The sequence below is a fragment of the Sorghum bicolor genome, chromosome 1 (genome assembly GCF_000003195.3).
Source record: "Sorghum bicolor cultivar BTx623 chromosome 1, Sorghum_bicolor_NCBIv3, whole genome shotgun sequence".
In the NCBI taxonomy this organism is placed as follows: Eukaryota; Viridiplantae; Streptophyta; class Magnoliopsida; order Poales; family Poaceae; genus Sorghum; species Sorghum bicolor.
The window spans coordinates 23,084,137-23,099,071 of record NC_012870.2 but is presented as its reverse complement, the minus strand read 5'-3'; the positions used below and the strand labels follow the sequence as shown (position 1 = coordinate 23,099,071).

Here is a 14,935-nt window from a genome sequence, read left to right as displayed (position 1 = left end):
CGGTTCGTCATGGGTTATACTACCTTTTTCCGACAGTAGCCAATTATAGGTACCCACTACCGAGGAATGGTAGTTTAGGGGGTTGGTGGGACAGGCGAGAGGCACTTATCTTTGCCTGGTGGCAAATGGATCTTGCCTAAGCGCTGGTTTAGTTCTAAACTATTGAATTCCAAAATATTTCAACCTTGCCGATGCCCTCATGCACAAAAGTACAGAAACCTCCTCGCGAAAAAAAAAACCAAAGGTACAAAAACCTGTGCGCCGTAGGTCCAATCTTGCCCCCGGTTTTGGTATCATAATCTTCCAAAAACAATTTCATATATGTATTGGTGCTGCGACTAAGGAGACAGATCAAAGTCTATAATACGTCAACGTTACATCCACCAGGTCCATAAAGAACTGCATGTGTCCATTACCAGTCGATGTAGCCATCCTCGTGCGTTATCCTAATTAAAGGCATGCTTAGTTGCTAGTCACATTACCACAACTCACACCATAGGTAAAGCGAAAGCCACAAATAAGTGTGGCGAATAAATTGAACACCACACCTGTTACAAAGTTTAGCCCAAAAAAAGGATCTATGACATGGGGTGCCGCGCTAACAAAGCTTGAGTACAATTTATGTGGCCTGAACTGTGACGCGCTTAATTTGTGAGCATGATCCAAAGAAGTAGTAGCTGAACAGATAATGGATCATAATGTAAATTGAAAAGGAAATCTCAGCAAATTCTCTGATACTACAGGTACAAATGGGCAATTGCCTAAAACTCCTAACAAATACATGTCGATGTTACACTCTATTGCACTCTGAATAAACCCTAGGGGCAATAACAGCCTAACCGAGCTAGATGCATCAATACTTTGCAACAGTCAGGTATCAACTGTGGCTGGAATAAGGTGTACACACAAGCATCACACCTGCAATATTCAGGTATGAGCACACCTGTGACATGAACAGCAGCAAACGGTGCACCAACCGTCCTAGTTCAAGGTAGTTGTCTCTAAAAGCACTTCTTGTGCACAATGGACGGCCCCGTCTCATCATACTCGCCCTTGGTGACATGCTGGTTTTGAGGGAAAACGACCTTGGCCAAGATCGCACCACCCAACCAGGCCGAGTACCTTGCTAGGTTCTCAGGCATGTATTCAGGGGGCTGGAGGAAACATTGTTTAAGTTAGTAATAGCCAGGCAAGTGAGATGGGAATTGACTAGGAGCAGCAATGAGGGTACCTTCACAAGTGATGGACAGATTGCTGAAGCAGACAGATTTGCTTCTCTCTGGAACCTGTCCTCAAAGCCTTGAGGCAAGAAATAGTGACTAAATGAGTCTAAGCACAGGAGTTTAGATTAATTATGCATAAAGATGGACAAGCTGTATACACAACTGCCCAAGAGAGCCAATTGAACATGCAAAGCTGTAACCATGATGAAATGTAGCTGTGCGATAAATGCTTATTTCAATATCAAGAATCAGTTTCAGCAACCCAATTCTTACTTAACCAACATACTTTCCACTTCCAGTTGTGCTATTGCTACCCATATTCACCATAATATTTGAGTTTTGACTACTCAAGCCTATCCATATTTGCCATAATATTTGGCTACTTATCCAAAGAGCAACCATCAAATGAAACTTCAAAGTTCAACAGAACATCAAAGCTGACACTTTTTTTATTAGGGAACATAACAACAGAGAATGTACCAGACTAGTGGTGCATAGGTTGGCATCCACACAATCAGTTCATACCTAAGGCAGATTTTCATCTTGAATGAAGCTGTGTTCAACTAGAAAACATAGGTTAAATCCACGAAAGTTTAAACCAAAATGATATTACTTACCCTATCTAGCTAATAAATATGCATTTGACATATAGCTCACAAGGTTGAATAATATAAAAGTGCACATCAAGAACAAAAGGCATCTGGCATATGAAATCAATAACTAACCAGTCATTGATGCGGTGCCACCACATAACATGGTATTTTCAAGCAGCTGACGATGGTACTCTGATGAAACATTTGAGACACTAGTAACTAGCTGGTGAACGATACCATAATCTTCCAAGCCCAATATACATGGTTGAAATAAAGCTTCACCAACAATGTATCCCTCTTTTTCAATTGTTATAACCTGGAGAAAGAAGTGGTTATAAAAGACTAGTTTGTATAGATTCATCACTTTATTTGGACCTAATAAAAGCAAGAAAAGAGACAAGGACACAATAATCATGCATTTATGTAGAAAATCAATCACACAATAAGAGAGGAATGTATGTTTGACAGAAGATTTACGGCAAAACAATGTATAATAACCTACCTGCCCATCAGGAAGAGTGTGCTTTTCTGGTTGGCAAGAGCTTCCTATAGCTTCAAAAGCCAACTGATCTTCTGCGCAACATGCATACTGCTCTTTCAGCCTCTCAACATCAGAAACATCAAGGTTTACTGATGGATTGGATTTTTTCAGTTCTTGTGCAAACAGGTTTGTCAAGTCAACCCCCCCAATCTCTAATCTCTTAGAAGCTATGTGTTGAACAGCTCCTTCACAAACTGGAGCAATATCTGGTAAAATAGAAGCAAATGACACTCTCCAACATCAGCCTTGCTTGCACACCACTATATAAAAGGGTCTAGTGGGAGTACATACTAATTAGTGAAGTAAAACAAGCACTGGATGGCCATAACTCAACCAAAAATGTAGGCAATGTCTACTTTAGTTAAAGCTAGCCAATCAAAAGACTTGTTATGCTGTGTGTCTTTTGCAAAGTAGTCAACTATGCCACACTAAACAAATCGCCAAAAATGAGTAAGAGCTTTGAAAGATTAAAGAAATAACAATCACAAGATAAATGCAGGTATAAACAATTTTAAAGCACAAACATGCAGTCACATTCCCGTAAATGAACCATAGCTTAAGAAATCTTCTAGTCCCTGTTCCTTTGCTGTGCTAACGGAGTTAATGGTGACGAGTATAACTATGATGCATACCCTGGGAGTCACTGGCACCTGAGAAAACAAGATTTTAAAAAGAAGATGTGGAGCAGGTGTAATCATTATGCACTGTTTCTTCAGGTATACTACTACTATCTTTTGGTTATTTTGTTAGGTGTGAGGCTTCATAATATAATGTGCTCATTTGGTAAGGGAAGAGTGTACTTCTAGGCATCCACTTGTTATTCAGATGCAACTTTGGCATTCTATCTATGTTATATTTATGAAACTATTTATAATATGTAAGTACTTTTTCAAAATGATTCCATTGTCATTTTATATCTTCAATCTCTATATGCAATAAGTATTGTTTTCTCAAATAGCTTCTTATCAGAAACTCCACTTACTACATTTACTTTCATCTTTACACTTAATTGGCAAATGGCAACCAAGTTGAAAAAGAAATATTGGTAATTGTTTACTTTAAGAACCTGCAGAAAGACTGATCTGCGAGCAAGGAATGCAATAATACATCTTTGTAGAAAGGCAAACGATGATTAGGTGAAAGAATTGTGGCACAGCTATATGCAAAAAAATAGTGTTTCAAAAGTGCTACATGCTAGACAGGCGATCGGGCTATGTCTAGTGCCTATGCAATGCTAAGCGTATGTAATTTATGTGGGTGATTAGAATAATCCTGCTAAAAAACTTAAATTATCATACATCCATGAGTGATATGACTGCAGCTCATCTTCCTCCATCTCTAATATGTTCCATTTTCAAGCATACGTCAAGCCCAAACATTTCTATGCACAAAAAAGCCTAGACAAAACACCTAGGTGCCAAGTGAGGCGATGCAGCTCCACCTAGCGCCAAGGTGGAGCTAAGCGCCGCCTTTGAAAATATTGGCAAAGATACACAAATAAAACCAGCACAACATTACAACAGTATGACACAAACCATGGTTCATTCACGAGACTAGATTAATTAATTAATTGCATAAAGCCCATAACATTTTGAAGTTTTGATATTTGTATTGTAATATAAACATTCCTGAAAATTGTTTGCATAAAGAATTTATGTCACCCACATGTGATGTCCTTGTGTATCCTTAAAGATCATCAATCACTAGTTGACCTTTTCTTTCTATTGCACAACTTTTGAGCTCAGAAGGGAACATATATGTTTTCCCTGCAAGCCTTCGACATGTGCTGGTTTGCATCAAAGAAATCTACAGCAGTGAAAGCTGACAAGAGGACTGAATTAAACATTAACAGAGTCAAAATCTACAGGTAAAGGATGGCTCTTTTATCGAAATAAATGAAGGAAAAAGTCAATAGCTTCAGACCATTGCTACACAAACAAAATCCAGATGTGGAATAAACATAATTGAAATCTGAATCATCCAAAGTTAAAGATGCTTTGAATTTGCGATATTACCTATTTTCCCGTGCCCAATGTCAACTGTACATCCTGAAATGCGTCCAACAGCATAGAGTGACAATACAGCCTGTTCAGAGGCATAAAAGCCTGAAACATTGAACTTTTCAAACATAAGCTGCACCAATTGCTCCCGAAGAGTCTGCAGAGAGCATTAAGAGATGTGAAGACAATTATAACCAATTTCAAATGTACAAAAGAACTACTAGAGAAATGCATTAGACACACTCAGAACATGAACAATGGAAGACAAAAAAATTAAGTACAAGATATATTATTTTGCAGCTCCCATATGTCCAAAGCCTACTTAGAAGATGCATGAGACAATATCCAAACATGTGCTGCTATGATGCCAGCATCTGCAAAACATCACACCAGAAAAGCCCACCAGGTACCATTATTGAATACTTTGTAGCTGGCACACAGATACACTACACTATTGATTCAATCTTAGCTTGTTCGAATTTTTAAATTAAAATGCACACCAAATTTGACCTGGAGGCCGGACTTCAACTTTCTAGTAAGCTCTAGTGCAGATCCTATACAACACCAAGATTTGCAGTGACCTTACACATAGGCTGCAGAAACCACAAAATATCGGGGTCCATCATTTCAGCTCTGGTATGAAAAGGACTACCAAATTCAGTTATATAGTTTAACTATTGTTATCAACTTCCACATAGATCATTAAATCCACCATGCACACACATCCCCAATATAGCAAAATGTTTGACATCAAAGTTTAGAGTACATATGGCATGACCATCTAATTAAGAGTCATGTTTGAGATCATGAAACTCCAAAAACAATCATGTAAAAACAAAAAAAAATGTTGGGTCACGAGTTCAAGACACAAGTCCAGAATACCCCAACCTAATTAATAACTAGTACTTATAAGCCATGCCAAAAAATAAGCCCCACTAGTCGATTAGTAATTCAGCAAATTTAGTTGTCCTAAAACAATTTGGGGGGTCACGATTGGATACCCTAGCCACCCCCACATCAGCAAGGCCGAAACATGAAGCATATCAAGCTCTATTCGAGCAGGGAGATACATCACCTTGGGTGTGAAGAGCGGTTCGGTGAAGAGAATCTGGCCCTCATCCCCAATCTCCCACCCAATGTTCCTGTAGAGGACGTAGTTGAGTAGGTCCTCCATGGCGTCCCAGTCCTTGACGAAGCCGCGCACCACCGGCTGCACCACCTCCTCAACCACGGCGCCGTCGGCCAGCTCCTGGTCCTCCACATCCACCTTCATCTTCGACGGCATCACCTGCCCAGCAAAAGGCCCCACAAGAAAATAGAATGTCAAATAACTCACAAAAAAAACACACACACAGCGCACTGAGAGGCGCCCCCCAGAGATCCGTGTGCTCACCAGCGGGGGCGCCTGGTCGGGCGCCGCGATGCCGGCCTTGAGCAGTTTGGAGCCCGCGTCGACGACCACCGCGTCCATGGCCGGCGGCGGGGGCGGGCAAACCCTAGGATGCGGAGGCGAGGCGCTAGGATTCGAAGGTAGAGGTGGGTAGAACGGGGCACGAGACTAGCGAGGATTTTTGAAAAAGAGGAAGTCGCGGGAAAGAGGAGGATCGCGGAGAAGCAAGCGGAGGAGGAGGTGAGGTAGGACGAGGGAGTCGACGAAGCTTTGGTCCTGGCCGGTAGATCTTCGGGCAATCGGGAAGTAGGGTGAACCAGCGCGTCGAAACAAGGATAACCCGTACGCTCTCCGCCTTCACAGTGCGGTTGCGTAATTTCATCCTTCCGTGCGTGTTTGGCCCGTAACAAATAGCCCAACATGAGAGCGCCAGAGCGGAGCCGAGGCCCGATGCTACGGGGAAGCCCAACACGGGCCTAAAGCGTCCCAACAATGCCCAATAAATAGAGCCTCATGTTTCTCAAAAAAAAAAAGGCCTCATAAAAAAACAGGTTTGGAAAGCTTTGCAAAAATTGTTGAGAGTAAAAATACACATATCTGTTGCAAAACATAAGGTCTCAGTCTAGCCTAGTCCATTTATATGTGGGTTCTTACCAAGCTCTTAAGCTATGATATAATTATATATTGAGAGCTCTATATTGTAATCATGATTTTTTATTAGAGAAAATAAATAATAGTCTCTCTATCTTGTGTTTTTTTGTTATTCTATTTTTACCTACTATGTTTATTGTGAGAGATGAAGAGAGAAAAGCCCTAACCGTTGGTAATGTATTTTACAGCCATCCACCAACAATTTTCAAGATTTGGTTAAAAAATAAATTTTCAAGAGTGGATGCAGATGGAGTGGTTGCGATAAGGATTGGGCCTTGTTTACTTCCAAATTTTTTTAGTCGAAATGCCAACAACTTTGCAATTTGGCCTTTTGGAAGTAAACGGACCCGTAAAAATTTGGCCCTGTATTCCGCAGGCCAAAACCGGCTGGCAGAGCCCAAATTCCCACGCCTGCCCGCGTCCTCAGAACTAAACAAGGCCTTATACACACTGCACACCGCCCGCAGCGCAAACCCTAACCCTTCGCTCATTCTTGCCCCTTCCCGCACCGCACACCGCCCGCCGTCGAGCTCTCCTCCCTCTGGTTGCTTCACTCGGCTGTCGTAGATCGACGGAGATCTCAGCTCTCCCCACTAGATCCAGCCTTCTCCTCTAGTTTCCTCCCCGCTAGCACGTCAACCATGGGTAGACTTGGCGGCGGCTTCGATGGTGAGCAGGGTGGCTTCAACCCGAGCCACAACACCAGATCTGTAGGCGTCGACATCACGAGGGACTTCTAGAGCTCCTCCGGTCGAAAGTCCGTTCATCTCCGGTGTAGGGTCAAGCAGCTACCCCCAACCCGTAGCTAGGGTTCGACGACCTCGACATCAACGGTGGTGACCAATGGGCGGGAGACGACGTCGACCAGTACGCCGAGCATCTCTGTGGAAGCAGGGACCTCATGCCACCTCTCGTTCGCGTTTCGACGGCCGAGACACCTCGGCGTCCCGCCTTCTAGTCGCCTCGCCACACCAGTCAACCTATGGGCTCAGCAGATGAAGCCTTCGGCGACCCGCTGACGCCTGCCTAGGGCGCCACCCCACCTACTCGACGCACGGCAGCCAGGCCGCGGGCACGCGCTCAGGGTGCACAGATGGTCCGCGACAACTTCCACCCAACGCCCAGCAAGGTACTCTGCGCTTTTTACATGTCACATCGTATTCCATTTCATATCTGTGCTACATTGATTGTACTCCAACTAGTTTCATGCTTGATTTATGATAAAGCTAGATTGATTTGTGTTTGCTACTCTTTCATTACTGAGAGGTTCTTGAAAATGTAACTTTCTTTCATACTATTCTGTAATCACCGGTTTTGGTTGTTCATCTTATCTATAATTCGTGGTGTCGCTTTTCATGATTTAGGTCCACAAGAGCAAAGCAAATTGGACAACCAATAATTTAATCAAGTACTGCACTTGCTACTTATTAGAGATGCACAATGGCAACTATCCTGGAGGCCAAATGAACAAATTTGGCTGGAAGGGGTTGAGCAATAGGTACTATGCAGCAACTGGTTTGCTGCATGACAGGGAACAGCTGCAGGGCAAACAGAGGACGCTCAAAAAGCTGTGGAGGTTCTGTAACCTAGCACGCTCGCACACTAGCCTAGCTATAGATGCCGAGGGATTCATCCATGCTCCAAAGAAATGGTGGAACGATAACACTACGGTAATTGTTCGCTCCACTAAGACATTTCCATTTACAAAGTAGTTGTACACGGTTTAACTAATTTTACTTGTTGCAGGAAAGCGAGTTCATGAGGCTCAGGACAACTGGTCTGCCTCTGTACTTACCTCAGTTGGATAAGATGTTTGAAGACAACACAGTTGATGGCACCTCATCTTATGTTCCAGCTACAACACCTAGAACTAAAGTACATGAAGTTACATCTAATGACGAAGGAGGAGAAGACGAGGACAATGTCACCCCATGGAGCCTTGGGACGAAAAGGGCAAGCAGCACTAGCACAACCGCAACCAGCCCCAACAAGAAGACCAAGAGCCCTGTTGTTAGGGTCATGAACCAGCACATGACCTCGCACATAGAGATTGCTAGAGAGATGCTGGAGATGCAAAAAAATATTTTTCAGTAGAAAGCACAGGAAAAGGAGAACGCAAGATCGAGGATCAACTGGAAGATAGTAGAGTGCTGAGGATAGCTAAGCATGAGATGGGCATATCTCGAGACACCCCTACCCTATTAGATGGGTTGGTTGCTCTAGCTGACAATGAAGCTCAGATGGATTTGTTCCTTACCTCAAGTGAGGCAGTCAGGATAAGAATCATCTAGAAGCTCACCAGCAACATACCATCGGTCGACCCCTAGAACACCTTGCATCTATTGCATGTAGGAACGGTGCACTAGTACCAGTGACCGTGTAGTATGGCCATCCAGGGAGGGGAACCTTTTGCTTTGTATTCGATGTTGTAGTAACTACATGTTAGTCTAAACTCTGTGTTGTTATTTGTTTATTCCAAGAACTTGCGATGTACTAATTGGTTTGATGAACAATGAATGAATGTATGCAGTATGCACTTGTTATTTAGTTGTTTGCAAGTATTGGGGCATTACAATGAAACTGATTGTGTTCAAGCCTATGCTAACTAAATTTTGCTATAATCATGATAGGCTAAGAATTCTTGGTATGCTGCACGAAGGGAGGACTTGCTGCAGCAGTTGGAGAAGGAAGAAGACGAGTTGCTTTCAGAGATGATGGATGATGAGGAGGAGGATGAGTTCGTCTTTGGTATGTACTAGTATGTTGTGCACATTGACAAGTACCTTTCTAGAGCTAAGTATAGGGTTCCTAAAATGAGTGGAATAGAATGGGTTCATGCTAAGCTGGCCAGTGAAAAGTCATGTTACAATATGTTTAGAATGACCCCTATAATGTTCTTTAGCCTACATGACCTTTTGACTGAGAAGTATGGTGTCAAATCGACAATGAAGTCGACTTATTTTGAGGCTCTAGGGATGTTCTTATAGACGGTGGGAGCACCATAGTCTGTTAGGCAAGCTGAAGACAAATTTGAGAGGTCCTTGGGGACTGTCTCAAAAATGTTCAATAGAGTCTTGAACTATCTTGTGCAGCTAGCTACAAACATTGTTAGGCTAGTGGATCTAGAGTTTAGAACAGTGCATCCAAGGCTAAGAAATCCTAGGTTTTATCCATACTTCAAGAACTACATAGGGGCTATAGATGGGACTCATGTGCAATGTGTAGTGCCAAATGACATGTTTATTCAGCACTTGTGGCGGAAGGGAATCACAACACAAAATGTCATGACTTGTTGTGACTTCAACATAAGATTCACATTTGTCAATGCTGGTTGGCCTAGATCTGTTCATGACATGAGAGTATTTAATAATTTGACAACAACATACAACGCTGTGTTTCCACATCCACCACAAGGTACTCACTGATCTTTACGGGAACTGATCATAAGAGGTTATGTAACTGTGACTAACTTAGTCTTTGCCGATGTAGGGAAATACTATCTGGTGGACTCGGGCTATGCTAACAAACATGGCTACCTAACTCCTTACAAAGGAAACCAGTACCATCTGTAGGAGTTTCGGGACAGCCCCGAGCCACAAGGTAAAGAGGAAATCTTCAATTATGCGCACTCTAGCCTTAGAAATGTTATTGAGAGATCATTTGGAGTTCTAAAAATGAAGTGGCGCATGTTGCAAAAGATCCCTCCATATGCACCTCAAAAGCAATTGAAAATCATAGTTGCATGTATGATCCTGCATAATTTTATGAGGAGCAGTGGCATACCAGATAAACACTTCTATAGGTGTGACAATAATGAGAACTATGTGCCGCACTAAGCATATGAGAATCAACCACCACCCGAGGTTGTCGAAGATGGTGCAAACCCGATGGCTATATTCCGTGATTCGCTTGCTTATGCTATGGCAAATGGTTCGTAACAGTTTTGTGGTTCAACACAGGTTTGTTTATTCGTTTCGTGTGGATTCTATGAATGTTTGAGGACAGTTTTGATTTCATGCGATTTCTGTGAATGTTTGAGGACATATATGAGTTGTGATGTTATTATTGTAACTTTGTTGAGCCCAGTATGTGGTTGTAACAGGAAATAAATGTTGTAATAGGAGGTTTACTGAATTTTTATAATAAAGTGTGAATGAATAGTGACTATTAAATGAAATATAGTTGAAACTATGCACGTTTTTCATGTAGCCCAAGCACAAGAACAGCAGCAACAAGGGCAAACTGCATGTGCATAGAGTTGCATGGGAAACATTTAATGCAGCCTACATGATATGCAGTTTTGCAAAATTTTTTGGTGAAGTAAACAGCAAAAGCAAAATAGTTTGTGTCAGCATTTTGGTGTGCCGCTCATTCTCTTTGGGATTTGGCAATTTGATAAAATAGTTCAAGAAGTAAACAATTCCTTGGTCGAGCCTCGAGAGATGTTCAACATTTGAGAGATCGAAGGATGAAAAAGGGAGTCTAGTCGCACCTGTTGGTGTGAGGAGAGTGCTAGGAGTCAAAGGCGTGCAATCCTAGTTTTAACTTTCCACATCATGTATAGCCCACGATAAGAACATGCATGTGAGGCATTGTTTAGTTCGCCATCACGTCGAACGTTGCGGCACATATATGAAGCATTAAATATAGATAAAAAAGATAACTAATTGTATAGTTTACCTGTAATTTATGAGAAGAATCTTTTGAGCCTAGCTATGATTGAATAACAATTGTCAAATAAAAACGAAAATGCTACAAACCCAAAATTTTTCGCGACCTAAACAAGGCCTAAGTTCTTAGAATCCACGACATAGTCAACTAAACAGACACCTTGTACAACTCATAAAACTCGTCTGTTTTATCATCTCTAAGTGATATAAAGCTTACATTTAGCAATGATCAGTGATAAATATTGTTTGTTACCATTGTGCTGCTTTTTTATACACTAGACTCCGTTCGCTTGTCTAAAAAAACATGACTAAAAGTACTATTGACTAATTTATTATGAGAGAAAAACATTGCTGAATAGCTATCAAGCAGATAAGTTCAAGCGAACAGGTTTAATCAATGCCCTCAAGCACACAAGCAACAAAAGATTATAAAATATTCATATTATAACTAGACTAGAGTAAAGTCTACCACCTGTTTGTAAACTTATACCAATGTGTTATCTCAGTTTCTAAACTCTTAAATTTCCCGTTTAGGTCATCAAACTTGCTCATCTTTGTCATCTTGGTCCCTAAACTTTGAAAAAACTCCGTTTAGATCCTCAAACTTATTCAGTTGTGTTATCCTGGTCCCTAAACTTAGTTTCGAGTCTCATGTGAGTCAAAACAGCACGATCTAAACATTTTACATAAAAGATAATTCATAATTTTTTCATATAAACTTGAATAAAGACAAACTTTATATCAAATTTGTAGCCCTCAACGCGATCTAAAACTTTATAGTTTAGGGTCCAAAAATATCATTGTAAATTTAAAGATTTTGAAATTTAAAATTTAAAATTATCAACATTCTTGGATATTGGTGTGGTCTATATGAAAGTTATAGTTCTCAGTACTATCTATAACTTTAGTTAAAAAGTTTTTTATTTAAAGTCATTTAGTGTCACAAAATTTAATTTTAAATTTCAAAATCTATAAACTTACAAAAATATTTTGGGACCCTAAATAGTGGAAAAAGTCTACTTAACTTCCTCAACTATCAGTGGTTATCTACTTCACCCTCTCATCTATAAAACCAAATATTTTACATCTCAAACTATTAAAAACCTTCTAAATAACCCCATAAGGCGGTATTAAAAGTGGTTTTAGTGACATGGAATATTAAAAAGTCTATAACCCCTAACGCATGAAAGGTTGACTGCATGATCCTCTCAACTGTAAAACATAATATTATAACCCATAAAGCATCAAATAATGTTCAAATGATTCATCAGATGGTTTAGAGTCATTGAGACACCACATCCCACCATAGTGACCTAAACACATAAGCTTGTATGCAAGCCATTTGTTGCCTCCACTTTCCCACTCTTTCTAGGCTGACCCACCACCTAAGGAGCATATGGCATCTTGTCTCCTTTATCTCACATCACTCATCGATGGCACTGAGCTTAAGAACACCACACCTACACCGTCGGCGTGCAGCCCCTCCCACATTTTCTATCTAGTCATTCTTCAATTTTTAGGTAACCACTGGAGGAGAGAGCAATAGAGGGCAAGGATATGGGAGGAGCTGGATTAAAAGGGTGCAACCATAGTGCACGTGCTCAATGTCATCGAGGAATGCATGCCATGCTCAATGCCCGATCACCCACGCTTTGCCACCTCAGTGCTCCTCCACCATGACTCTCTACTTGATGCTCTTGCATAGTTCAACCATCTCTTGGACTCTGACTCAACCACCCCTCCACCCACACTGCTATGAAACTCCCTGCTCGCAGTGCTCGTGTTATCCATTGGGTCCCTCGTCCAGGCGTGCAAGGTGCTCTATAGAATGCTGGCAGGGAGTTGTCTGAGTGTTGGTATAAATTAAATACAGATAAGAAAATAAAGTATCTGCAAGCACACAAATAGTATATCGATGTAGCACTTCATCCGAGAGTATTATAGAGTATCGTTATTTATATTTTATCAAAGAGAAGACATGTGATACTAATTAAGTCTATACTTATCCCCCGAGATAGCAAAAATGACGGAGACGATAGGGACAATAAAGAAGGTCACTAGGGTTGTCTAGTTCTAACCTTATAAGCTATGTATATTACTACTCATGCTGGGAACATTACTCAAGAGAAAGCTCCATATAAGATAACTTTAACTTAGCAACCACGTCCTACGTGCAACACAGACCAAGATGTAGGGTATAAAGAATCCACAAGGCTATAAAGTCACCTTTGTGAAATAATACCGATCCAGGATGTAGGGTGTATCTACAAGTAATGATAGTCTAAGAACCATTCTTACACCATGAATACTACCCTAATCTAGGAGCTACCAAGACTAGAGCACTCAAAAGAGAGTCGTAAACCAGATGAATAATAATAACAATGAACTTACTTAAATTAGAAGTTGAATACCAAAACACTTTTAGAAGCAAGCTGGCTAGTGTAACTTGATCCCGCAGGTACGAGCCGAACAAGAGCCACTGACATGCCAAAGCTTACCTCAACTCTTCCCTAACACTCTATCTTTCTATTTCTAAATAAGACTAGTCCTAATCTCTTGTGGACTTCAAAACTAATCTTCTCTTAATGCTTCTCTTGATTCTCTCTAGGAACTCTTAATCTAGAAGTAGAATTAAGGTTTCAACCCAGAGGAGAATGCTTTGATCTGAGGGAGAGGACTCTGTATTTATAGCCCGGTTGAATGAACGTGGGCTCTTGGATCAAACCAACTTGAACAACGGTGGAGATTAAGCCTTGAGGTTGGTGGAGCAATGTGAGAGGAGCCTGCTGCGAGGTGGGGCTAGGCTAGGGCGGCCTCCCTAGCCCCCAGGTCGGCCGACCTGGGTCTCAATGCTAGGTGGGCCCCACCTTGCAAGGTCTCACCCTCTGGTGTTCTCTAGAATCTTCTTCTTTCAGAGTTGCATTGGAATATACTTTTTACACTGATGTCCATCATATATTATCCTATTTTCATGTTTAATCCCTAAAAAATATAGATATACCAAAACTCATGGAACTCTGTCAGTTTAACCCCTATCCTATGCATATATTTCATTATGAGCATCTATTCATGTTTAGTTGACGATTAAAAGTGACACTTAACAACCATCAACAAGCTCCCCCACACTTAGACTTTTACTTATCCTCAAGAAAAGGTATCACTGCAAAGATAACTTTAGGACAAGTTATCAACATAAAACCATTCCTAGTCATACTTGTTTTGAGAGATTCAATTTGTCTACCAAAAAACTTTAGGCGGTTAAAAAATGGAACAGCTTTAGATTACCTTTTTCCTTCGGCCATGTTAATTGAAGTTTTTGCATAAGTTTTGAAAATAAACATCGCTTACCTTCTCCTCTATATAGTACTCTGAAATCACTCATATATGTAGTATTTTTGGATCCTCACTAAGGCATTGAATGATTTATGCCTTCTTTTCATCCTAACTCTAATAAGCTTATACAGAGTTTATAGGTAATTGGAGGATGTAGCATACTTAGAGCAACTTCAACAGTTTCCCATACCTGCCTTCCCATCTTTATTTTTTTGGCAAATTAGAAAAAAACACTATCCAATAGTTTCCCATCCCTCCTCCCCATCTTTGCCAAGTTTGCAAAAAATCTCCTCCAGCGCGCATATATGCGCGGGCACGGACGTCGTGACTACGCATCCGGCATCGCACGCTGCCACCCTTCTTCTCGCGCATGAAGTCTTCCCGCGAGTCTGCCTTCGACCGCGACGTGAAGTTCACGACGCCGATCTACTCCACTGCGACGTGAAGTTTGACGAAGCCAAGTTGTCGTGCAGGGAGTGGATCATCGATGTCGGTGGCTAGTACGGTTTAGGTATTGTCTTCCCCGACGCCGAT

At 41.3% G+C, this 14,935-nt stretch overlaps 1 protein-coding gene across 1 annotated transcript; it reads right to left on the bottom strand.

Moving 5' to 3' along the window:
• On the bottom strand, positions 501-6,044 carry LOC8059297 (actin-related protein 7). Its single transcript, XM_002464508.2, has 7 exons — positions 5,751-6,044; positions 5,433-5,645; positions 4,373-4,514; positions 2,319-2,563; positions 1,949-2,132; positions 1,232-1,299; positions 501-1,154 (listed from the first exon to the last, which is right to left on the bottom strand). Exons 1-7 carry the CDS (start codon positions 5,826-5,828, stop codon positions 1,002-1,004), a joined length of 1,083 nt encoding a protein of 360 aa, XP_002464553.1. The 5' UTR covers positions 5,829-6,044; the 3' UTR covers positions 501-1,001.

Excerpts from the sequence above, each read along its gene's own strand:
- LOC8059297 (XM_002464508.2), bottom strand. The coding sequence starts at position 5,828 with ATGGACGCGGTGGTCGTCGACGCGGGCTCCAAACTGCTCAAGGCCGGC. Across the intron at positions 2,133-2,318 it reads ACACTCTTCCTGATGGGCAG|GTTATAACAATTGAAAAAGA; the intron begins GTAGGTTATTAT and ends TTCTTTCTCCAG. Across the intron at positions 1,155-1,231 it reads TCTGTCCATCACTTGTGAAG|CCCCCTGAATACATGCCTGA; the intron begins GTACCCTCATTG and ends TGTTTCCTCCAG.